This window comes from Microcaecilia unicolor, chromosome 7, assembly GCF_901765095.1.
Source record: "Microcaecilia unicolor chromosome 7, aMicUni1.1, whole genome shotgun sequence".
NCBI classification, from domain to species: Eukaryota; Metazoa; Chordata; class Amphibia; order Gymnophiona; family Siphonopidae; genus Microcaecilia; species Microcaecilia unicolor.
This window is the reverse complement of record NC_044037.1, coordinates 85,809,498-85,836,442: the sequence shown is the minus strand read 5'-3', so window position 1 is coordinate 85,836,442 and position 26,945 is coordinate 85,809,498. Positions and strand designations below refer to the sequence as shown.

At 47.5% G+C, this 26,945-nt stretch overlaps 1 protein-coding gene across 3 annotated transcripts in view; it reads left to right on the top strand.

The window, feature by feature from the left end:
- LOC115474606 (serine/threonine-protein kinase PAK 3) overlaps positions 1-26,945 on the top strand; it is a 173,698-nt gene that overhangs the window by 131,737 nt on the left and 15,016 nt on the right. For all 3 annotated transcript variants that reach the window (XM_030210139.1, XM_030210138.1, XM_030210140.1), the window contains 3 exons: positions 2,878-2,990; positions 17,765-17,882; positions 22,650-22,749. In XM_030210139.1, the coding sequence (XP_030065999.1) occupies positions 2,878-2,990; positions 17,765-17,882; positions 22,650-22,749 (331 nt within the window). The remainder of the gene's footprint in view (positions 1-2,877; positions 2,991-17,764; positions 17,883-22,649; positions 22,750-26,945) is intronic.

Here is a 26,945-nt window from a genome sequence, read left to right as displayed (position 1 = left end):
CTGAGAGCTAGGGATACCCCAGTCGTGAGAACAAGCAGCCTGCTTGTCCTCGGAGAAAGGGTATGATACATACCTGTAGCAGTTGTTCTCCGAGGACAGCAGGCTGATTGTTCTCACCTACCCTCCCTCCTCCCCTTTGGAGTTGTGTTTTATACTTTATTGCTTGTCATTCAACTGGCGGGAGCGGTCGCGCACGGGCGGGAAGACGGCCGCGCATGCGCGGTGGGCGTGCCCTGCGTGCCGACCGTCCCGCGAAGCTTTTTCCGGTTGGTGGGGGCTGCCGCGGACGTCAACCCAGTCGTGAGAACAATCAGCCTGCTGTCCTCGGAGAACAACTGCTACAGGTATGTATCATACCCTTCCTCTGTGTCCATATACCCCCTTCCATCTGGCATGGTCTCTTTGTGTCCATATACCATCCATGTGCAGCGTTTCCCCTTGGTGTCCCTGTCCTTATTCTCCTGTTCATGCCCATCATCTCCCCTTTGTTTCTGTATACCTCCCTGTATCCAGCTTCTCCCCTTTTTTCCTCCCTCACATCAATGTGTCTCTCTCCCTCCCTCTATCCCTCCACTGTATGTTCAGTATTTCACTCCCTCTTCCTTCATCCCCTTGGTTTGGTATCTCTCTTTCCCTTCCCCTCTCTTTTCTCCCCTCCCCCTGCAGGTCCAGCACCTCTTTCCCTTCCCTCCAGTAGCCCCCTAGTGGTTATAGTGCTTCTCTCCCTAGCCTCCAGCTGCCCTATGGCTCCAGCACCCCTCTCCCTTTCCACTAGCCTCCAGCACCCCCCCCCCCCCCCCCGTCTCCCACACCCCCTCCCGTAGCTCCAACACCTTCTCTCCCTCAGCTCCAGCCCCCCTCCTGTGGGTCCAGTTCCTCTCTCCCCTCTCTCTAGCGCCCCCCCCCCCCCCCCAAGTTCAGTACTTTGTTTTCCTCAACTCCCCCCACCGCGGTATCTGTACCTTGTAGAAAGCAGACAGCTGTTCCCATAGGCCTGCTCTGGGGCCTTCCATCTGCTAGGTCCTGCCTTCTGATGGAACTTCCTGTTTTTGCAAAACAGGAAATTGCATCAGAAGGCGGACCCGGCAGAGGGAAGGCCTGTGGGGATAGGCCCTCTGTAAGGTAGAGATACTTCGGTGGCAGAGGAAGACAGAGATTCCAAACCTGCAGGAGCGGTAATCATGGGTTTTCTTTTTTAACTGCAGGGCGATTAAAAGGTTTTGCTCCCACATCCGCAGTAAATGGGCTAAATTGTTTCCTTTTACCACAGATATACCATGGGTCCCCATCCCCGTGTCATTCTCTACTGCCAAATAAGCAAAACTTGATGAAATAAAAAAAAAATGCCCTTTGAATTAGGAAATTGTGACATAAAAGAATTTTGTAACAAATCTGGTCTCATTCTACCTAAGAGGCCTATCAAAGATGTCAAATGTTGAGGTGCCTGACCATTAATTATATTAAAAAGCAAAGTACGCAATTTAAAGTAAACCCAGGCCTCCACCGGTAGCCAATGCAATCTTATCAATAAAGGACTTACATTATCTTTGATATGCACTGAGCAGATGAAACGGGCTGCCACATTCTGAATGGTTTGTAATCTTTTTAGTACGGATTTTGAACATCCCAAATATTCTATATTACAAAAGTCCAGTTGGAGCATCAAAAACTACTACTACTAATTAACATTTCTAGTAAATTTAATCAGTTTTAATATTTTTTCAGAAGTCGTATCTGTAGATGAGAGAACCAGTAAGAAAACTGTAATATCATCTGCATAAATAAGTCTTAAATACTGCATAACTTAATCTAACACCCAGGAAACTCATCTGCAAATTAAATAGGGTCAGTGACGGGTGAGCCCTGGAGCACTACTACTACTACTATTTAACATTTCTATAGCGCTACAAGGCATACGCATCGCTGTACACCATACACAAAAAAGACAATCCCTGCTCAAAGAGCTTACAATCTAGATACCCACAATCCAATCTCCAGGAAACGGAATGTATGTCCTGAAATTTCATACTATAGGTTTTCAGAGTCAAAAACCCTTGGACCCAATCCAACACTCTTCCTGAACCACTAATTTCACTCAAAATCAATACTATACCCTCATAATCTACCAAATCAAAAGCACAGGACAGATTTTTCAAGCTTCATACCATTTTTGTGCCTGTTTTTTTAAAAATTCTTGACCATTGTTTCTGTAAATTATGAGCTTCTACTTGAAGTATTTGTCAATTAAGGACATTTGGATATTCAGACTACTTACATGTGCTAATGAATTTACCCAGGTCTTTTGGCATTGGCGTACTTCACTCAGGGGGTCTTTTACTAAGGCGAACTGGCGTTTTTTTGAGCGTTCTAAAAATAGGTGCTAGAGACGCCAAAGCATTCCTATGGGTGTCTTTAGCGTTTAGCGCACACTAAAAACGCTAGCACACCTTAGTAAAAGACCCCCTCAATTTTTAGGTTTTGGAGGGCCCCATTCTGTGCCAGGGATGCGTGTAGGGTAAAAAGATTTGCATCAGGCTCAGAATTTACTGACTTGCTCATTCAGATCTGATACATTCAGTAGGAACTTACTTGTGCTCGTGTGGTAGAGACCTTTATGCCCATGATATAAAATACTGTTTCTATGATGTTGTGTTGACGTATTTCCAGTAGTATGAGGGAGCATTTCCCACTGCTCTGTAGCACAGGACCCTTACAGAAATCGTATACTCAGAAGTTTGGGGAGTTTCCTGAGGTTGCACAGAGCAGGATCAGGGTATCTTGGTTTCTGATCCTTTATTCTGATCAGTTGTTTGTCAGCTCCTTGAATCGTATCCAGAGTTCTCCTTTCAGTGCTAACCTTTCAAAATGTTGTTCCAGGTGGCAATAAAGCAAATGAACTTACAACAGCAGCCGAAAAAGGAATTAATTATTAATGAAATCCTGGTCATGAGGGAAAATAAGAACTCCAATATTGTCAATTATTTAGACAGGTAAGATTTGGGGCTTCAGTGTCTTCACTGTTTCATAGAAAACATTTGTCATTTAAATATTGTCTGGCATTGCAGAATTTGTTTGAAACTCCTCCCCTGTTTAGAATTCTGTCCTTGTATAGGAAAAAGGACAGGATCCAGGATATTGCAGGAGTGTGACTGCTACCTGTGCCTTGATGTCTTCCATATTGTTCTATGATTGTGAAAAACAGTTATCTGTGTGACTGCTATGACTTCAGCGCATACACATTTTTGGTTAAAACATCTTCTCTCTCTGTGCTTCTGTACCTGAAAAACTTATTGTGTTCTCTCCCAACCCCTGTCCCAAAGCAGTCACACCCATTTCGCTTCATACAAGGGCAGCTAGCTATGCTTAGCAATGCACAGCAAAGAGGAGGAGAATGGCTGTTTGGGTCACGTCCTACTCCTCTTGCGCTTCAGTGTCAGACTGTTAATTTTAACCAACCCCACTGGGTGGCACAGGAGGAAGATGTAGCCCCATGAGTGGCCTCTTTCTTCTTTGCACTGTAGAGGAGTGTGGTAGCCATGTTAGTCCACTCTTAAGGTTATCAATAGAAATCAAACAAAATAAAACATGGAAAAGAAAATAAGATGATACCTTTTTTATTGGACATAACTTAATACATTTCTTGATTAGCTTTCGAAGGTTGCCCTTCATCAGATCAGAAATAAGCAAATGTGCTAGCTGACAGTGTATATAAGTGAAAACATTCAAGCATTACTATGACAGTCTGACAGGATGGGGGTGGGTAGGAGGTATGCATGGGGACATCAAAGCATATCATTGATATTCTAACAGGATGGGTGTGGATAGGTGAGGGGTGGGGTGATCAACAGAGAAATACAGCTTTATGGTTTATAATGGGCTAGGAACCCCAGATCCTTGTTAAGTCCTTTCTGTTGGGTGTTAAAATATTCAATCATTCTGACTTCAAAAGTCTTACGTTCTTGTATGGTTTTAAAGTTACCTTTCAGGATTCTCACTGTGAAGTCACTGGTACAGTGTCCTGGTCCTGTAAAATGCTGACCAACAGGCATGGGAGCCCTACTGGCACCAGTATTGTTCATGTGATGTCTATGTAAATTGAATCTTGTCTTAAGCATCTGGCCTGTTTCTCCAATATAGCATCCTTCGTTACATTTTTTACACTGAATGATATATACCACATTGGAAGATGAGCAAGTGAAAGATCCCTTTATGTTGAATATCTTTCCTTTGTGGATGACTGTGGGGTCCTGTGAAATATTTTGGCATAGTTTGCAACTGGATAAATTACAGGGAAGTGTGCCCTTCTGTTCCTTTTCAGTCTGTGATGGAAGTTTACTTCTGATTAGCTTGTGTTTTAAGTTGGGTGGCTGTCGGAAGGCCAGTACTGGTGGGGATGGGAATATCTCTTTCAGTAATTTCATCCTCCTGGAGTATAGGTTGTAGATCTCTTATGATTTTCCTCAGTTTTTCCAGCTCTGGATTGTATGTCACTACAAGGGGGATTCTGTCTGTGGATTTTTTCTCCTTGTACTGTAGCAGATTCTCCCTGGGTGTTTTGAGGGAGGAGGCAATATTCTTGGAGATTATTTTGGGGTTGTAGCCTTTCTGTTTGAAGGATGCAGTCAGGCTTTTAAGGTGTCTGTCTCTGTCCCCTGGGTCAGAGCAGATACGGTGGTAACTTGTGGCTTGGCTGTAAATGATGGATCTTTTGTATGTGAAGGATGGAAGCTGGAGTTGTGGAGGTAGCTGCATCTGTCTGTGGGTTTCTTGTATATAGATGTTTCTCCGAGGACAAGCAGGCTGATTGTTCTCACTGATGGGTGACGTCCACGGCAGCCCCTCCAATCGGAAACTTCTCTAGCAAAGGCCTTTGCTAGTCCTCGCGCGCCCATGCGCACCGCGCATGCGAGGCCGTCTTCCCACCCGAACCGGCTCGTGTTCGTCAGTCTTCTTTCGTCCGCGCTCGGTACGGTCGTGTTACGCCGTTCGCGCCCCTTAAGTTGACCTCGCGCATCTTTTTTGGACTTCGCTAGTTAAAAAAAAAAAGGGAAAAAGGATTTCGGAAGAAGGCCTTTTCGGTCTTTTTCCCCTTCCTGTGTTTCCAGTTTTTGCCCTTTTCGTTTCTTTTCGTTTTCGGGGTAGGCCCTTTTGAGGCCTCGGGTCGAATTTTTTTCTCCCCCTCTTTTTGGTGCCTTACCGCAATTACGAGTTTTGATTTCGCCGGCGTGATTTTTCCGCCCATGTCATCGAAGTCTCCCAGCGGCTTCAAGAAGTGCACCCAGTGCGCCCGGGTAATCTCGCTCACTGACAGGCACGCGTCGTGTCTTCAGTGTCTGGGGGCTGGGCACCGCCCGCAGGCCTGCAGTCTTTGTGCCCTTTTACAGAAAAGGACTCAGGTAGCGAGATTGGCCCAGTGGAACGTTTTGTTCTCGGGCTCTTCCTCGGCATCGGCACCGGGAGTATCGAGTGCGTCGACATCAACAGCGTCAAGACCTCCGTCCTCGGCCGCGACTGCATCGAGTGCATCGAGGCATCGACCCTCTGCATCGGGGCCGAGACATCGGAAGGCTGCGTCGGCGTCGGTGGTACCGGGACCTCCACTTCTGCTGATGTCGTCGGACGGTGGTGCTTTGACTGGAGTGCAGGTGAGGGCTGTCCATTCCCCTGCTTGTGGCGGTGAGCCTTCGGGTGGGTCTCCCCCTACCCTGAGGGCTCCTGTGGTACAGCCCCCCCGAGACCGACCTTCTTCGGCCTCGGCCCCGAGGAAGCGACGGCTGGATTCTACATCCTCCTCGTCGGTGCCAGGAAGCTCCGGTGACATGCTTCGTTTGAAAAAGTCAAAGAACCATCGACACCGGTCTCCTTCCCGTATCGGTACCGAGAACTCTGGGTCGCCGAGGGAGTCGGCACCCAGTAGGCATCGGCACCGAGAGGACCGCTCACCCTCTGTTCAGGAGGTGTCGATGCGCTCCACTTTGGACAGCCCGGAACAGCCTCCACGCCCGGAACAGACTCTGACATCGACACCTGCATCGGCTTCCATGTCTTTCTCCACAGTCGCTCTGCACGAGAGTCTCCGGGCCGTTCTCCCAGAGATCCTGGGAGAGCTGTTGTGCCCTTCCCCTCCGGTACCGGGGGTGCTTGCGCCACCGGTACCGTCGAGTGAGGCGCCGGCTGGCCCTTTGCCCGGGGTGAGGTCTCCGACATCGGTGCCGCTTGCAGTACCGACTGCGGTCGCCTCCCAGGAAGGCTCCCCGTCGGCGGAGGGAGCTTCGCCGGCGCAGGCGAGGGAGTCTACCTCTCGACGCCCACACCGTGGCCGTGGTTCCACGGAGTCGACCCGGGCACGGCTTCAGACACAGGTCCGTGAACTTGTGTCTGATACCGATGGTGAGTCCTCGTGGGAGGAGGAGGAGGACATCAGATATTTCTCTGATGAGGAGTCTGATGGCCTTCCTTCTGATCCCACTCCCTCCCCTGAAAGGCAGCTTTCTCCTCCCGAGAGTCTGTCTTTCGCGGCCTTTGTCCGGGAGATGTCTACGGCCATCCCCTTCCCGGTGGTTGTGGAGGACGAGCCCAGGGCTGAAATGTTTGAGCTCCTGGACTATCCTTCTCCACCTAAGGAAGCGTCCACAGTACCCATGCATCATGTCCTAAAAAAGACATTGCTGGCGAATTGGACCAAGCCATTAAGTAATCCCCACATTCCCAAGAAGATCGAGTCCCAGTACCGGATCCATGGGGACCCAGAGCTGATGCGTACTCAGTTGCCTCACGACTCTGGAGTTGTGGATTTGGCCCTAAAGAAGGCTAAGAGTTCTAGGGATCATGCTTCTGCGCCCCCGGGCAAGGACTCTAGAACCTTAGACTCCTTTGGGAGGAAGGCCTACCATTCTTCTATCCTCGTGGCCAAAATCCAGTCTTACCAGCTCTACACGAGCATACACATGCGGAACAATGTGCGGCAGTTGGCGGGCTTGGTGGACAAGCTCCCCCCTGAGCAAGCCAAGCCATTTCAGGAGGTGGTCAGGCAGCTGTAGGCGTGCAGAAAATTCCTGGCCAGAGGGGTGTATGACACCTTTGATGTTGCGTCCAGGGCCGCTGCTCAAGATGTGGTGATGCGCAGGCTCTCATGGCTGCGTGCCTCCGACCTGGAGAATAGGATCCAGCAGCGGATTGCGGACTCGCCTTGCCGTGCGGATAATATTTTTAGAGAGAAAGTCGAACAGGTGGTAGAGCAGCTCCACCAGTGGGATACCGCTTTCGACAAGTTCTCCCGCTGGCAGCCTTCAGCTTCTACCTCTACAGGTAGACGATTTTTTTGGGGGAAGAAAGACTGTTCCCTACTCTTCTGGTAAGCGTAGGTACAATCCTCCTTCTCGACAGCCTGCGGCCCAGGCCAAGCCCCAGCGCGCTCGCTCTCATCAGCAGCGTGCGCCTCAGCAAGGCCCCTCGGCTCCCCAGCAAAAGCAAGGGACGAGCTTTTGACTGGCTCCAGCAGAGCATAGCCGACATCCAAGTGTCAGTGCCGGGCGACCTGCCGGTCGGAGGGAGGTTGAAAGTTTTTCACCAAAGGTGGCCTCTCATAACCTCCGATCAGTGGGTTCTCCAAATAGTCCGGCAAGGATACACCCTCAATTTGGCCTCAAAACCTCCAAATTGTCCACCGGGAGCTCAGTCTTACAGCTTCCAACACAAGCAGGTACTTGCCGAGGAACTCTCCGCCCTTCTCAGCACCAATGCGGTCGAGCCCGTGCCATCCGGGCAAGAAGGGCTGGGATTCTATTCCAGGTACTTCCTTGTGGAAAAGAAAACAGGGGGGATGCGTCCCATCCTAGACCTAAGGGCCCTGAACAAATATCTGGTCAAAGAAAAGTTCAGGATGCTTTCCCTGGGCACCCTTCTCCCCATGATTCAGGAAAACGATTGGCTATGCTCTCTGGACTTGAAGGACGCCTACACACACATCCCGATACTGCCAGCTCACAGACAGTATCTGCGATTTCAGCTGGGCACACGTCACTTCCAGTACTGTGTGCTACCCTTTGGGCTCGCCTCTGCGCCTAGAGTGTTCACGAAGTGCTTGGCTGTAGTAGCGGCGGCACTTCGCAGGCTTGGGGGTACACGTGTTCCCATATCTCGACGATTGGCTGGTGAAGAACACATCCGAGGCAGGAGCTCTACAGTCCATGCAGATGACTATTCGACTCCTGGAACTACTGGGGTTTGTGATAAATTATCCAAAGTCCCATCTTCTCCCAGTGCAGAAACTCGAATTCATAGGAGCTCTGCTGGATTCTCGGACGGCTTGTGCCTATCTCCCAGAGGCGAGAGCCAACAACTTGTTGTCCCTCGTCTCGCGGGTGCGAGCGTCCCAGCAGATCACAGCTCGGCAGATGTTGAGATTGCTGGGCCACATGGCCTCCACAGTTCATGTGACTCCCATGGCCCGCCTTCACATGAGATCTGCTCAATGGACCCTAGCTTCCCAGTGGTTTCAGGCTGCTGGGGATCTAGAAGACGTGATCCACCTGTCCACGAGTTTTCTCAAATCCCTGTATTGGTGGACGATTTGGTCCAATTTGACTCTGGGACGTCCTTTCCAAATTCCTCAGCCACAAAAAGTGCTGACTACGGATGCGTCTCTCCTGGGGTGGGGAGCTCATGTCGATGGGCTTCACACCCAGGGAAGCTGGTCCCTCTAGGAACGCGATCTGCAGATCAATCTCCTGGAGTTACGAGCAGTCTGGAACGCTCTGAAGGCTTTCAGAGATCGGCTGTCCCACCAAATTATCCAAATTCAGACAGACAGCCAGGTTGCCATGTATTACATCAACAAGCAGGGGGGCACCGGATCTCGCCCCCTGTGTCAGGAAGCCGTCAGCATGTGGCTCTGGGCTCGCCGTCACGGCATGGTGCTCCAAGCCACATATCTGGCAGGTGTAAACAACAGTCTGAGCAGAATTATGCAACCTCACGAGTAGTCGCTCAATTCCCGTGTAGTGCGACAGATCTTCTAGGTGTGGGGCACCCCCTTGGTAGATCTCTTTGCATCTCGAGCCAACCACAAAGTCCCTCAGTTCTGTTCCAGGCTTCAGGCCCATGGCAGACTGGCATCGGATGCCTTCCTCCTGGACTGGGGGGAGGGTCTGCTGTATGCTTATCCTCCCATACCTCTGGTGGGGAAGACTTTGTTGAAACTCAAGCAAGACCGAGGCACCATGATTCTGATTGCTCCTTTTTGGCCGCGTCAGATCTGGTTCCCTCTTCTTCTGGAGTTGTCCTCCGAAGAACCGTGGAGATTGGAGTGTTTTCCGACCCTCATCACACAGGACGAAGGGGCGCTTCTGCATTCCAACCTCCGTTCTCTGGCTCTCACGGCCTGGATGTTGAGAGCGTAGACTTTGCATCTTTGGGTCTGTCAGAGGGTGTCTCCCGCATCTTGCTTGCTTCCAGGAAAGATTCCACTAAGAGGAGTTACTTCTTTCTATGGAGGAGGTTTGCCGTCTGGTGTGACAGCAAGGCCCTAGACCCTCGCTCTTGTCCTACACAGACCCTGCTTGAATACCTTCTGCACTTGTCTGAGTCTGGTCTCAAGACCAACTCTGTAAGGGTTCACCTTAGTGCAATCAGTGCATACCATTACCGTGTGGAAGGTAAGCCGATCTCAGGACAGCCTTTAGTTGTTCGCTTCATGAGAGGTTTGCTTTTGTCAAAGCCCCCTGTCAAGCCTCCTACAGTGTCATGGGATCTCAATGTCGTTCTCACCCAGCTGATGAAACCTCCTTTTGAGCCACTGAACTCCTGCCATCTGAAGTACTTGACCTGGAAGGTCATTTTCTTGGTGGCAGTTACTTCAGCTCGTAGAGTCAGTGAGCTTCAGGCCCTGGTAGCCCAGGCCCCTTACACCAAATTTCATCATAACAGAGTAGTCCTCCGCACTCACCCTAAGTTCTTGCCAAAGGTTGTGTCGGAGTTCCATCTGAACCAGTCAATTGTCTTGCCAACATTCTTTCCCCGTCCTCATTCCTGCCCTGCTGAACGTCAGCTGCACACATTGGACTGCAAGAGAGCATTGGCCTTCTATCTGGAGCGGACACAGCCCAACAGACAGTCCGCCCAATTGTTTGTTTCTTTTGATCCCAACAGGAGGGGAGTGGCTGTGGGGAAACGCACCATATCCAATTGGCTAGCAGATTGCATTTCCTTCACTTACGCCCAGGCTGGGCTGGCTCTTGAGGGTCATGTCATGGCTCATAATGTTAGAGCCATGGCAGCGTCGGTAGCCCACTTGAAGTCAGCCACTATTGAAGAGATTTGCAAAGCTGCGACGTGGTCATCTGTCCACACATTCACATCTCATTACTGCCTGCAGCAGGATACCCGACGCGACAGTCGGTTCGGGCAGTCAGTGCTTCAGAATCTGTTCGGGGTTTAGAATCCAACTCCACCCCCCTAGGCCCATGTTTATTCTGTTCTAGGCTGCACTCTCAGTTAGTTGGATAAATTGTTAGGTCAATCTCAGTTATGTCCTCGCCGTTGCGAGGCCCAATTGACCATGGTTGTTGTTTTGAGTGAGCCTGGGGGCTAGGGATACCCCATCAGTGAGAACAAGCAGCCTGCTTGTCCTCGAAGAAAGTGAATGCTACATACCTGTAGAAGGTATTCTCCGAGGACAGCAGGCTGATTGTTCTCACAAACCCGCCCGCCTCCCCTTTGGAGTTGTGTCTTCCCTTGCTTTTGTTTTGCTACATACAGTGGGGGAAATAAGTATTTGATCCCTTGCTGATTTTGTAAGTTTGCCCACTGACAAAGACATGAGCAGCCCATAATTGAAGGGTAGGTTATTGGTAACAGTGAGAGATAGCACATCACAAATTAAATCCGGAAAATCACATTGTGGAAAGTATATGAATTTATTTGCATTCTGCAGAGGGAAATAAGTATTTAATCCCTCTGGCAAACAAGACCTAATACTTGGTGGCAAAACCCTTGTTGGCAAGCACAGCGGTCAGACGTCTTCTGTAGTTGATGATGAGGTTTGCACACATGTCAGGAGGAATTTTGGTCCACTCCTCTTTGCAGATCATCTCTAAATCATTAAGAGTTCTGGGCTGTCGCTTGGCAACTCGCAGCTTCAGCTCCCTCCATAAGTTTTCAATGGGATTAAGGTCTGGTGACTGGCTAGGCCACTCCATGACCCTAATGTGCTTCTTCCTGAGCCACTCCTTTGTTGCCTTGGCTGTATGTTTTGGGTCATTGTCGTGCTGGAAGACCCAGCCACGACCCATTTTTAAGGCCCTGGCGGAGGGAAGGAGGTTGTCACTCAGAATTGTACGGTACATGGCCCCATCCATTCTCCCATTGATGCGGTGAAGTAGTCCTGTGCCCTTAGCAGAGAAACACCCCCAAAACATAACATTTCCACCTCCATGCTTGACAGTGGGGACGGTGTTCTTTGGGTCATAGGCAGCATTTCTCTTCCTCCAAACACGGCGAGTTGAGTTCATGCCAAAGAGCTCAATTTTTGTCTCATCTGACCACAGCACCTTCTCCCAATCACTCTCGGCATCATCCAGGTGTTCACTGGCAAACTTCAGACGGGCCGTCACATGTGCCTTCCGGAGCAGGGGGACCTTGCGGGCACTGCAGGATTGCAATCCGTTATGTCGTAATGTGTTACCAATGGTTTTCGTGGTGACAGTGGTCCCAGCTGCCTTGAGATCATTGACAAGTTCCCCCCTTGTAGTTGTAGGCTGATTTCTAACCTTCCTCATGATCAAGGATACCCCACGAGGTGAGATTTTGCGTGGAGCCCCAGATCTTTGTCGATTGACAGTCATTTTGTACTTCTTCCATTTTCTTACTATGGCACCAACAGTTGTCTCCTTCTCGCCCAGCGTCTTACTGATGGTTTTGTAGCCCATTCCAGCCTTGTGCAGGTGTATGATCTTGTCCCTGACATCCTTAGACAGCTCCTTGCTCTTGGCCATTTTGTAGAGGTTAGAGTCTGACTGATTCACTGAGTCTGTGGACAGGTGTCTTTCATACAGGTGACCATTGCCGACAGCTGTCTGTCATGCAGGTAACGAGTTGATTTGGAGCATCTACCTGGTCTGTAGGGGCCAGATCTCTTACTGGTTGGTGGGGGATCAAATACTTATTTCCCTCTGCAGAATGCAAATAAATTCATATACTTTCCACAATGTGATTTTCCGGATTTAATTTGTGATGTGCTATCTCTCACTGTTACCAATAACCTACCCTTCAATTATGGGCTGCTCATGTCTTTGTCAGTGGGCAAACTTACAAAATCAGCAAGGGATCAAATACTTATTTCCCCCACTGTATGGGACTGACGAACACGAGCCGGTTCGGGCGGGAAGACGGCCGCGCATGCGTGGTGCGCATGGGCGCGCGAGGACTAGCAAAGGCCTTTGCTAGAGAAGTTTCCGATTGGAGGGGCTGCCGTGGACGTCACCCATCAGTGAGAACAATCAGCCTGCTGTCCTCGGAGAATACCTTCTACAGGTATGTAGCATTCGCTTTGTATACAGCCATCACTGATTGAGACCGTGGTGTCCAAAAAATTGACTTTTTCTGGGGAGTAGTCAATTTTGAATCTGATTGTAGGATGGTATGTATTGAAGGCAGAATAAAATTGTTTCAGAGTTTCTTCACCCTCCGTCCAAATCATAAAAATGTCATCGATGTACCGGTAGTATTTTAGAGGTTTGGTCTGGTGTGTATTCAGAAATGTCTCTTCCAGCTCAGCCATAAAAAGGTTGGCATATTGGGGTGCTGTCCTGGTGCCCATCGCAGTGCCCATTATTTGTAGATAGATATCATTGTTAAAGCGGAAGTAGTTGTGAGTTAAAATGAATTTGATTAATTTTGTAATAGTTTCTGGTGAGTATTGATGGTCCAGTGTGGAGTTTTTTAGGAGTCTTCCACATGCAGCTATGCCATCCGCATGTGGAATGTTGCTGTATAGTGATTCTACATCCATCGTGACCAGAAGGGTGTTAGGTGGTAGTTGCTTGATATTTTTCAATTTATTTTGTTTGATTTCTTTGCACTGCTAAGTACATCAAGGTGCTCTTATATGAATCTGAACAGGAGCAATTGGTGTGGGGAGAGGAGAGGGCGAGAACACACTAAAGGATTTTTCTGGCATGGGGGCAGGAGGAAAGAGCAGCTGAGGCGTTTCACCAGGCGTGGGGAGAGTAGATGTGTGAGAGCAGATGTGGGGTTTTGCTTTGGGGGGGGGGAGTGGCTGGAAAAGGGAACAGAGATCATACTGAGGGGTTTTGCTGTTGTGCTGGTGGGGGAAAAGGTGAAGCTGGTGAGGGTGTTCCTGAGGAAGGAGAGAGAAGTAGGGGGGGGGAGAGAGCTTGAGGACAAAGAGCTGGTAGTCTTGCTAGGACTCACATAGAAAGAACTGGGGGACCAGAGAAAGTTGAGTTTTGTTAGGGGTGTGGAGAGAGAACTGAGGAGGAGAGAGAGAACCAGGCGTTTTGCTGGCGAGTGGGGAGACAGAACAGAGAGGGAAAGAAATCTGGAGGGTCAAGGCAGAAAAGGAACTAAGAGGCAGAAAGAGAGAGCTGGTGGTTCAACCTGCTGAAAGAAAGAAAGAGATAGCAACACATGAGGACTTCAAGCTAAGTAGAGGAGGGAGATGAGGAGGATTGAGCATGAGGAGAGAAGTTGGGGGTATCTGGCCTGGGGCAGGGAGGAACTCGGTGTTCTGATGTGGGAATCCAGTGCAAAATTATGACAAATAAAACATATGGAGTTCTAAAATACTGTGTGCAGAATTTTAACATTTTATATGTGCAGAATGTCTCTAGCAGTAGTTTATGCTTTCCAACAAACGGGATGTTCAGAAGAATTAGTTAAAAAGACTCAATGCCTGTCAAAACTCTCTCCAAAAATGTGACACAAATTCACCCAATAAGTTCAAAAACCTTAAACATTGGGTCAGTATTTTCAGAGAACCAAGTCTCCAAAATAAAATCTCAGTTGCTTTTTATGAAAACCAGAACATATAGAATCTTAACTACATTCCAATAACACTCCCTCTCTTCAGTCTTCTGCAATGTTGCCCTATAGCAACATACAGAGATGGGGAAAAATAATTGAAACAGCTGGTCCAAAGAGGCATTCAAAGCCATAATCGCACCACACTTCCAAAATCTCACACCCACTTACATACCCCTCCCCACACACACTTCTGTAGTCACATATGCATTTACATCCCCATATAGCTCATACCCCATACATTCCTACACATGTACATACTTTAATACCCCACACATTTGCCCCTTCCCTATATGAATCACACCCACACATATCTATACCCCCACTCCATTCTACATACTTCTGTACCCCCATAAATAGCCCTATTGCACTCACTTCTATCTACATGCTGTCACGAAATGCCTAGCCACCCACCCCATGGCCACGAAGAGGGTCTATCCCCAGCACAGCTCAAGTCCACCTGCACCTGCTGCTTGTGCTCTATACTATCACCCTCCTCCCACCAACTGGGTCCCAACCGCATGTGGATGAGTCTTCCACTCTCAAATTATCCCCAGTGATTTCTAGGTTACTGGAGCCACACTCAGTGGTCCCACAGTTCCCAGAAACCACTCACAGACCTAACACACAAACCACCAGGATTCTTTATCAGTCCAGACAGGCAGAGGCAGCAAACTAAATTGTTTATTGTCTTAAAAATTGAACAATGAACAAAAAATGTGCACTCAGCAAACAATTACAGGTAACTGAAATATGAAATAACACTAACCTAAACATTTGTTTACTTTCTAGAAAGTACCTGAGGAGATAGGACATATACAGTGGTGGAAATAAGTATTTGATCCCTTGCTGATTTTGTAAGTTTGCCCACTGACAAAGACATGAGCAGCCCATAATTGAAGGGTAGGTTATTGGTAACAGTGAGAGATAGCACATCACAAATTAAATCCGGAAAATCACATTGTGGAAAGTATATGAATTTATTTGCATTCTGCAGAGGGAAATAAGTATTTGATCCCCCACCAACCAGTAAGAGATCTGGCCCCTACAGACCAGGTAGATGCTCCAAATCAACTCGTTACCTGCATGACAGACAGCTGTCGGCAATGGTCACCTGTATGAAAGACACCTGTCCACAGACTCAGTGAATCAGTCAGACTCTAACCTCTACAAAATGGCCAAGAGCAAGGAGCTGTCTAAGGATGTCAGGGACAAGATCATACACCTGCACAAGGCTGGAATGGGCTACAAAACCATCAGTAAGACGCTGGGTGAGAAGGAGACAACTGTTGGTGCCATAGTAAGAAAATGGAAGAAGTACAAAATGACTGTCAATCGACAAAGATCTGGGGCTCCACGCAAAATCTCACCTCGTGGGGTATCCTTGATCATGAGGAAGGTTAGAAATCAGCCTACAACTACAAGGGGGGAACTTGTCAATGATCTCAAGGCAGCTGGGACCACTGTCACCACGAAAACCATTGGTAACACATTACGACATAACGGATTGCAATCCTGCAGTGCCCGCAAGGTCCCCCTGCTCCGGAAGGCACATGTGACGGCCCGTCTGAAGTTTGCCAGTGAACACCTGGATGATGCCGAGAGTGATTGGGAGAAGGTGCTGTGGTCAGATGAGACAAAAATTGAGCTCTTTGGCATGAACTCAACTCGCCGTGTTTGGAGGAAGAGAAATGCTGCCTATGACCCAAAGAACACCGTCCCCACTGTCAAGCATGGAGGTGGAAATGTTATGTTTTGGGGGTGTTTCTCTGCTAAGGGCACAGGACTACTTCACCGCATCAATGGGAGAATGGATGGGGCCATGTACCGTACAATTCTGAGTGACAACCTCCTTCCCTCCGCCAGGGCCTTAAAAATGGGTCGTGGCTGGGTCTTCCAGCACGACAATGACCCAAAACATACAGCCAAGGCAACAAAGGAGTGGCTCAGGAAGAAGCACATTAGGGTCATGGAGTGGCCTAGCCAGTCACCAGACCTTAATCCCATTGAAAACTTATGGAGGGAGCTGAAGCTGCGAGTTGCCAAGCGACAGCCCAGAACTCTTAATGATTTAGAGATGATCTGCAAAGAGGAGTGGACCAAAATTCCTCCTGACATGTGTGCAAACCTCATCATCAACTACAGAAGACGTCTGACCGCTGTGCTTGCCAACAAGGGTTTTGCCACCAAGTATTAGGTCTTGTTTGCCAGAGGGATTAAATACTTAATTCCCTCTGCAGAATGCAAATAAATTCATATACTTTCCACAATGTGATTTTCCGGATTTAATTTGTGATGTGCTATCTCTCACTGTTACCAATAACCTACCCTTCAATTATGGGCTGCTCATGTCTTTGTCAGTGGGCAAACTTACAAAATCAGCAAGGGATCAAATACTTATTTCCACCACTGTAGCTGCTCACCAGTTATCAAATATAACTGTTTTACAGGCAGGAGCGTAGCTAGGTGGGGCCACGGGGGCATGGGCCCCCACAGATTTAGTCCGGGCCCCTTGTACTTTTGATGGTGGGGTCCCTAACGCCGCCAGCTGAAGCCTTCTTCAGCGCCGGTCTCCGGAGCGCCGCATTCGCTGATCTGTGCTGTTTTCTTGAGTCCTGACGTCCTGCATGTTCCTTTAAGTGAAACTGAGCAGGACATCAGGACTCAAGACAGCAGCACAGATCAACGAACGCAGTGCGACGGACACCAGCGCTGAAGAAGGCTTCAGCTGGCGGGGGTTGGGGACCCCCACCAGCAAAGGTACATTGTGGCGGCAGGGGGAGGGGCAGTAGCTGGGGGATGCGGGCTTGCCCCCCCCCCCCCCCCACCTTGGGCTCTGGACCCTCCTCCCGCCAAGGTCTGGCTACGCCCCTGTGTACAGGGCTTCAGCAAAGAACTTTCTCTCTCTTTTCTCTAGCTGGTTACATCACTATAGGCATTTCCTTTATCAATGTGCTAACTAAAAGAAGGAATGGTCATTCCTCTGCAACAGTTTTAAACATAAGCATGCACCACCTTCTGGCCAAACTAGAGAAATACACATCAAGAAATATTCAGTACAATTTACAGGCTTAAAACACACTGTTCTGTCACACATGCCACACCTTACACTCCTACATCCACACACATCTGCCTCCTCACACAAACCCACCAAGTGCACATAGGCAGTTGCCCCATGCCCCCCACTCACACCTCCCACAAATATCAATACCTGCTGTTTCCCCCAAGATCACCTTTACCATTAGCCCACCACCCCTCATCTTTCTATCCATCTTTTGAAAAGTATTCCTGAAGTAATGCCTTTGCATGCTTTTCCTACTTGTTTATTTTCAGAGAAAACAAGATGTTAAAAGACTGGCCCTTTGGTAAAGAGTCTTCTGGGCAATTCTTATATTGATGAAAATTAAAAGGGAATATTTATAATAGCAGTACTTCAGAACAGAAAGATTAAATGAAAAATTGATGTGTCCAATCCAGAAATATGGATTTGCAGTCTTTTTCATCTCTGTCAGTTATTAGCCTGAAAACCTGATTCTGGTAGAACCTGACCTTGCTTTGCATCATCAAACACCTGACTTGGTGCATCAGAATCAAATCCCAAATAAGTTAACCTGACTGGTTGCAGCAGTGGCCTAGGAAGATGATTATTAGGCTTCAGTTAGATCCTAGAAAGATGATTGGTCAAGTGACCTACACTAATATAATTGTATTTTTCTTTTTCCAGTTATCTAGTAGGTGATGAACTTTGGGTAGTTATGGAATACTTGGCTGGAGGCTCCTTGACTGATGTTGTGACAGAGACCTGTATGGATGAGGGACAGATAGCAGCTGTCTGTAGAGAGGTAAGAGGCATAGTGCATGCTGGGATACTAAAGATCTTCTAGAATATTAACACTCATCCTGGTATATTTTCTCTGCATCCTACTAAAGTAAGGAAACAGGGTGTGTTGAAAAGGCCAGATAATCTTATGCCTATCTGGAAAAGGTAAACACTATTTTCTGTCAGGAAGAGCCATTGTTTTATAAGCTGATAGGTATTGCTCCTGATGCATCTTTCAGTTCATGAGTGATGCCATATTTAAGTTTGGCTGTGGGGATTGGGAGGAGAGTGAAGGGTGGCTTCCTCTGCATACTTTCTCTACTTGTTTATTTTTACTAAAATACTGCAGCACCAACATCCAAAACTTAAGATGCTGCTATTATAAATTACTATGTTTTTAAAATTTTATTACAAGGCTTCACTGTGCACTATGGTGGTAATTTTATAAGGGATTTTTCTGTATATAAAGCTAATTTTACATGTGAAAGAAGGCTTTTATAAAACTGTATGACTATACAATCATGTGAAGTATGCGCACAAAAAAACCAAGCATATTCTGTGCGGATATGCCTAGCCCATTGGTTCCCAAACCTGTTCCTGGAGGCATCCCAGCCAGTCAAGTTTTCAGGATACCCACAGTGAATATTCATGAGAGAGATTTGCATGCATTGCCTCCACTGCATTCAAGGTGAGGGAGAGAAAAACAGAGTAACAGAGTTGCAGAAAGCCAGGGGGAAACCACAGAGGTTTTCAAGTTGGACAGGGTCCGGGATTCTGCATGACCACTACCTGAGCCTTGATGTCTTCCATATTGTTCTATAATAGACATAGCAGCCACAGAGTTATCTGTGTGACTGCTATGACTTCAGCTCATAACACTTTTTTGGTTAAAACACGTGATATTTTTTTTAATGGAAGAATTACCCATTTGTAATAGGTGTGAATTGAGTTGGGTGTATAGGATGCCGTGCTGAAGTTTTGTACCCATTGGGGGCAATTCTGTAACTGATCACCAGTGACATGTGCCAGTTCTCTAACTGCATCTGTGTGCCAAGATGCCGTTGTAGGATACCAGTTAACGTTGGCATCGATGCACCTAAAGTTAGGCTTAAACGGTTACACCAGATGTGAGCGTTTATGCCTAAGTATTCCCTGATCTGCATGTAATTTACAGTAATCTATAAATTATGTGTGTAATTTGGAGACACGCCTATGCCCCTCCTTTGCTCTGCCCAGGTATATGCCCCTCTTGCAGTTATGCATTAATACACTGATGCACTATTTCATTGAATAGTGCATAGTGCACATCCACAAGTAACTGAGTTATCTCAGCACTTGTACACATAGTTATAGCAATGCCCTTATTTTTCTTGTCCTGGGTGGAGGTTGGAAATGGACCCCCATGCTTCCCCCAAGAACTGGTTGGCTTAAGGATTCGTTTATCTAACTAGATAGAGCTCTGTCATCAGAATTGGCAACAAATTTTTCAATGTTAGTTTTCTGTAAACCATGGCTAAGGCCTGGTTTTGAGGGGAACACAGGGATTATCATATCAGAAAGACGCTGTTCATCAACACTGGAAACAGTATCATTTAGAGTTTGCTGCCAGAGGTGTGGGGAAGGGGGAAGAGCTATAAGAAAGGCTTCCATGTGCTGGTACCAATGAAGGACAATATACATTCCTTAGCGTCCCTCCGGACCAGACCAGGATTGGACAATATACACTTTCCTCCTACTTCTAGAAACTTTGCACCCAACTTCACGCTGAGTGTGCAAAGTTGCATACTGAGAGCTAGATGCATCAACCAAACGTTAAAAATCAAAAACGTAAAAGTCCATAATGAATTTTAAAAAACGAACGTCGTTACTTACGTCAGACGGGGGCGGGCCCAGGAGGAAAGGAGAGACGCGAAGACTCGAGGCATCAGCTGTTCTTGCCCGTGCAGCACCTTTACACAGAGGTGAGAGGCGCTGCACGGGCCCGGAAGGCGGAGGGGGGAGCAGCGGCGATGACCTCAGGGGCGGGGCACGGGGGCGGAGGATGGCGGGAGGCGGAGCTTTGGGGAGAAAGAGTTGAGAGAAAGGAAGGGCGGGGGGGCCTGGGGCTGCTAAAGTTTTGAATTTTGCTTTGTTTTTTTATTTAATTCAAGGGGGGGAAACGGCGAGTAGCGGCGACCTCGGGCGAGGTGGGGGGGGACAAGGCCTAATGAAAGGTACAGACCTGTCATTAGCTTTCCGGCAGTTTTCCAGCGTTAGGGCAGGCGGAAAACTTTAGTGCATCTCATTTCAATAGGGTTTCTACACAATTTGCTGATCTGCATTCCGTTTTCATTTTCTGCTACAGTCGTCGGAAAATGGCCTTTAATGCATGCCACAGTTAAAAAATTCTTCGTTAAAGGGTCATTAAAGAGTTCTTAAAGTTTAGTGCATCTGGGCCTTATAGACTATGGTCTGTTACACGTGTAACTTAATGGAATATTAGCTGCTAATTGGCCTTAACACACAATTGACTAATTGGTATTAATGGCACTAATTGACAATTACGTGAGTAACAGTCTTAAGGGAAGATGCACTAAAGACTCGTTAAAGCCCTTCCTTTACCAATTCCCTTAGTGAATCGGTAAGGAATGGGCATGCATCAAGGAAAAGGAATGCAAATGAGCTACTCGTTGTAGCTCACTTGCATTCTCTATTCCATCGGTAAACAGTCGGCCAATTGGCCGGTCGAGCATGCGCAGAGCAGCCAACTGTTATGCTGGCTGCTCTGCACATGCCAAATACGGTGAGCGGCGCAGCGTCTTCCTTTCGGGCGGCACAGGTTTTTATTAAGTGAAGAACATCCAAAAAGAACACCTTTGGAGTGGGGGGGGGGGGGTTCACGTGAAGGACATCCAAAAAGGACGTCCCTGACGACATTTTGTTCTTCCAATTTGCCCCAACAAGAGGTGTAGACCTTCTGTTAGGTTTTTCACGGTAAGGGGATCAGAAAACCGTAGTGCATGTCATTATAATAGCCTTGCAATAGCTTTTGGATCATCTGCGTTCCGTTTTCGTTAACTGCTTCCGTGATCGGAAAATGGCTTGGAGAAGCCTTTAGTGCATGCCAGGGTTTACTACTTGCTCGTTAATGGCTCGTTAAGTTTAGTGCATCTAGCCCTTAGTCGAGATTCTGTAACACGGGTGCTCAAGTTCTCTAGTGCACAACTACAAGGTGGCGTAGACCTGGGAGGGGCATGGGCGGGTTAGGGGTGTGCCCAGCACTTGCATGCACAAGTTATAGAATGCATACAGGTAGGTTTGGCTGGTGTAAGTGGTCATGCCTAAAGTCGGGCATATAACTGCAGACTTACGCTGGTATTCTGTGACGTCAATTTCACATGCAATTGCTGATATAGAATCCACACTGAGCATGCTGCATCCCGGGGCCTAATATTAGGCGAGCTTTAGAGAATTTACCCATCTATCCCCAGAGCTTTGGAACTCAATAGAGCATACGGTGCAATCAAAGAGTTCCTCCATGATTGGAAGGGACACTTACTTCGTTCTTACCCTACCCCTCTTTAGAGTCAGTGTTACCGCTTCCTGCAGCATCTGGTGTACCTTACAATTTTGTAAATAATGTGGTAATCTTTATATATAATGGAGGGAAAAGCCTCTGTAGCCCCAGTCAAAATTTAAACTCTTATGACTCACGGGTTAATTCTTCATTGGCTTGAAAAAACCTCCAAAGTTCAAGTTTTTATTTGCAATTCGACTTTAATAAGCTATGCATGTACCATTATTATGTGGAAGCATGAAGCACTTATCTTAGTCATCCGACGGCGTCCTGTTTCACCGTATGGGCTTTCTCAAGGAAACAGACCTCGTGCTTATGCTGGTGTCTGCAACAGTGAAAACGACAATCAAAACCCATCCTTTGGACTTCCGAATGTCCAAGTTATTACTCATTCAGCACTAAAAATTCTTACTAGCACTGCATTTGTTATGCCCTCTACTCTTATACGTTTAAAATAGTGTAAACTTACTTGGATGCAGCTTAAATTCACTCTGCTGTTCCAAACAGTCCGTTCAAAAATGGCGCCTGAATTTATAGACGCTCATTAATGTGCAGCGAAAGTCATTGGTCCACATTATTTAAAAGGATAGCACCAAACTGGAGCAGCTTAAAAAAAATGTTGCCCATTGAATAATCGTGTTAAGACCCTTAGGTTCCAGGGATTTTAACCTGAAAATCCATTGCTGCTCTAATTGTAAAAGACAAAACGGGACGTCGGACAACTAAGATAAGTGCTTCATGCTTTATGTTTCCACATAATAATGGTACATGCATAGCTTATAAAGTCGAATTGCAAATAAAAACTTAAACTTTGGAGGTTTTTTCAAGCCGATGAAGAATTCACCCCGTGAGTCATAAGAGTTTAAATTTTGACTGGGGCTACAGAAGCTTTTTCCTCCATTATATATAAAGATTGATTACCACATTATTTACATTATAGTATCGTGGTTTAGTCCTAGGTTGATTGAAAAGTACCTTACAGTTTTCCCATGCAAGCATTGGTCGAGTCCTGTTCTGCTCAGCTTCTGAGATCTCTTGGGCTGAAGCCTAGTTTGGTTACATTATACCTTAATTTAAAAAGCTTATAAATGAGAATCGGAGTAGGTGTTTATTCCATGTGTCAGCACTCCATAGTACTCTGCAGTTTTTATAACCCTATATTAAATTAATATATTTAACATGATTTTATTAGCTGCCACTGAGCCACCTCTTTTTTTTCCTTCTTTCTGCCAGTGCCTCCAAGCCTTAGATTTCTTGCATTCAAACCAGGTGATCCACAGAGATATCAAGAGTGACAACATTCTCCTTGGCATGGATGGATCTGTCAAACTAAGTAGGTATAATCCTGGCTAGAAGGCCATTGAGTGCTTTTGTTGTGAGAGAAGCAGTTTTCAGACAGATTTACGTGAGAAATACCTATTTTTAGGGTTGACTTTGATTCTAGGTCAGTTCCCAACTACCAATTCCCACCCATAACTTAAACAAAACACACTATTTATTTTTTTTAGATTTTGCTCACACCTTTTTCAGTAGTAGCTCATGGTGAGTTACATTCAGGTACACTGGGTATTTCTCTGTCCCAGGAGGGCTCACAACCCCCTTTTACACATCTCTTTCCCCTTCCAGACATGCAGTTCATTTTGGGGGGGGGGCAGTGCCCCCCCCCCAACCACCCCCTAACTGCACCTTGCCTACAAGTAAACTAAAAAAAAAAAAAAAGATTTTAAATGTTCCTAAATAAGGGGCCCTTTTACTAAGCCGCATAAGTGTCTACGCACGCCCAGCGCATGCCAAAATGGAGTTACCGCTTGGCTCTTGTGGTAATTTCATTTTTGGCGCGCATCCGATAAATAATTTTTACTTTCGGACGCACATATCAGACATACACCAAGTGACGTTTGACGCACATAGGTCATTACCACCGGGTTACCACGTGAGACTTTACCGCTGAGTCAATGGCTGATTTTGCCACACATCCATTTTGGGCCAAAATTTTTAAAAAGCCTTTTTTTTACAGGTGCGCTGAAAAATGGATCAGCGAGTACCCAAAACCTGCACCTACACTACCACAAGCCATTTTTCAGTGCACCTTAGTAAAAGGACCCCTAAGTAAGTAAATAGATAGATAGAAACTCTGAATTTTGCCCACAACACGTGCAAGGTGTCCATATAATAACCAGCCTCTCAAAATTGAATAAACTTTCTTGAATGTGCGGCAGCGGGCGGGGAGTTGCAGGCCAGCTACCCAGCCAGGAAAGGGAAGAGCTGCGGGAGCTGCTACTGCTTGCTCTCTTTGCTCAGCTTGCTTGTGGCAGTGGGGAGACAGCGAGAAGAAGTGCACAAGAGGGAGGGATGGAGAGAGCGAGTGAGATACTTATTCAGCACGCACCGTGAAGACACACAGGACGCACCGTCAGAGCGTCCACAACACCGGGACTTCATTGAAGGAAAAATTCAACAGTAAAAAAAAAAACAAGAGGTTATCAGCAGGTGGAAACTGTCTGGGAAGGAAAAGGTCCTGGTTGGGAATTGTCCTCCCTCAAGTGGGAATTGTCCGGGGGGGGGGGGGGGGGGAATTGCCCTAAATGGGAACTGTCTGGGGGGGAATTGGTGGGTGGGAACTGTCCGGATGGGAACATGCCAGATATCAATTTTATAAAGCAGTTTCATCATATAAAATATGTTTGACAGACAAGAAATGGCTCTTAAATTGTGTAGATGGATGTACGTGTACATATATCATGCGTATTTCTGCTTTGAAACAGCTTAAACATATGAAGATTTGAAGGCACAATCTACATGTTTCCCTTTCAACTCCTGATTTAAATACCATCCCCTCCTCCCAAGGGCAAGTCCACCTTGTGCAGCTAAACATACGTTGTTCCATGAGGGAGGGAAATTAGCTGATTAATGTAGGTACCAATAGAGAATGACATGGGGACGGGGAACCGCAGTAACTGCGGGGATGGGGACGGGGACAGAGCTCGCGGGGACAGATCCCACGGGGACAGGGTGGGGACGGGACAGATCCCACGTGGATGGGGTGGGGATGGGGACAGAGCCCACAGGGACAGGGGACAAACTTTGTCCCCGTGTCATTTTCTACTTTGAAGCCTGTTAATGAACTGGACTGTTATTTATGTTTAAGTGATGCCTACAAAGATATTTTGATTTTTTGGAATAACAAGCAAACATTTACTGGCCACAACTAGCAAAATTTGCATGGGAGATCCTGTTCATCCAGCTACCAGTACATCTTCTAAGAGGACAACTTTTATTCCAGGAAGGACTGTGGAAGACAGGAGAGCTAGATTGAATCCTGAGATTGTTGATGATTTCTTATTTATCCACAGATTAAAAAAACATAACAGTGCTTTATAGGGCATATTTTTCCCCTCTAAGGCATATAGAATGGGTTGTTTTTTATACCCCTGGACATTTTAACAGTATGAATTAGGATTGCTTGGTGTAGTAGAAATCACCTATTGTTGGGGTTGGAAGGGTAGAGGGTGGTGGTGGGAAGGAGGGTTATTATAGCTGCTCATTGTTATTATTGTTCTCTTTTTGTAATTTATAGACAACAGTTGCACAGCATATTGTTCCTTTTTATATTTTAATAAAAAGATTTAAATATAAAATCATAAGTGTTCAAGGCTTCTGCAGATGAGGACAGAGCCCACAGGGCCGGGACAGAAGCTGCGGGGACGGAGCGGGGATGGAGACAGGGCCTGTGGGGACGGAGCGGGGATGGAGACAGGGCCTGTGGAGACGGGGCGGGGATGGAGACAGAACCTGCAGGGATGGGGTGAGGACGGAGACACAACCCACGGGGGCGGGGACGGAGACAAACTTTGTCCCTATGTCATTCTCTAGGTACCAACTATCTGGGCTTTACAGAGAATCACAGCGGCTGAGGCTAGAGCAAATTAGGAAGACCCCAGAAGCCTGGAACTCGTTAATTTAAAACAGATACAGAAACCATTGAGGCAGACTTTTTAGCTATAGAAGTGTGAAATTATAATTTTGTGTTCAGTTAAAAAAAAAATATATATATATATATTTCCCCCCCCCCCCCCCCCCCCCCCAAATGGAGGCCCCTTTTCTGTGTGAGGTCTGGCTAAATGGCTGTGCTGACATTTCCTCTGATCGGCCTTGCCAGCCATTATGACTGGGCGTCTGCTCCTCAGTGAAGGACCACTTCCATCTTTAGACTCAGGAAGCCAGGATTCTGCAGATCCTTCCCTTCTAGTGTGACTCTAGATCAGGGGCATAGTCAGACTTCGGCAGGAGGGGGGTCCAGAGCCCGCGATGAGGGGGCACATTTTAGCCCCCCCCCAACCGGCGCTGCTGACCCCCCCCCCCCCCGCCATTGCTGACCCCTCCTCTGCCGCCGCCACCACCACCAACAAATTTGACCCCCCCCCCCCGCCGCCGACCCTCTCGACCCCCCCCTCCCGCCACCAACCCGCCCCCGCCGTCGTCGTCGCCTACCTTTGCTGGCGGGGGACCCCAACCCCCGCCAGCCGGGGTCCTCTTCTTCCGGCGCAAGGCTTCGTTCTGTTTCTGAGTCGTGCAGGACGTCAGACTCACAGAAACAGAACGAAGCCTTGTGCTGGAAGAAGAGAACCTCGGCTGGCGGGGGTTAGGGTCCCCCGCCAGCAAAGGTAGGCGATGGTGGCTGCAGGGGAGGGTTGGCAGCTGGAGGGGGGGGGTCGAGAGGGTCGTCGGCAGGGGGTCCAGGGCCAAATCTCTGTGGCCCCAAGTAGCTGCGCCAGTGCTCTAGATACAAAGTGTTTCTTCTCTGGCTTAGATTGGCAGGAGCTGAATGGCACTCCTTTGTAGGAGTGTGCAGCCAAAAATGTTTGTTTTGTTTACTTTCCCATATTTGTGGGATTTTTCATCTTACTTGCGTTTTTCATTTCTTTTTCTTCTAGGGGCAGTGTCATCAGTAATGTTCTCTGTTGAGCACACTATGGGGGGAAATTCAGTAAAGGTTGCCCAAGGATGATGCACACTAAGCATGAGTTTCATGTGGAACTGCCTTTGTAGAATACTAGCCTAAGTCCGTGTTCTCGTGCCTAACTTTAAGCGTGAGGATTTGGCTGCCATGAATGCTGGTGCCAAAGTCCCAGCAGTTAGGCGCGATAATGATAGTATTCTGTAGCCCTGTGCTTAATTTCCAGGCATGCCTCTGATCTGCCCTTCCCTCCCATGGCCACACCCATTTTGAATTGAACACAATGGAAATTAGGTGCAGGTGCTAGAGAATAGGGTAGTGTTACCCAAAGCTGGTCCTGGAGGCACCCCAGCCAGTCTGATTTTCAGGATATCCACAATGAATATTCACGAGAGATTTGCATACACCCTCTGTATGCAGATCTCTCTCGTGAATATTCATTGTGGATGTCCTGAAAACCTGACTGGCTAGGGTGCCTCCAGGACCAGGTTTGGGAACCACTGGAATAGGGCATAAGCATTTCCAGATGTAACTACTAATTGGCTCCAATTAATGCTTGTTAAGGTCCTTTG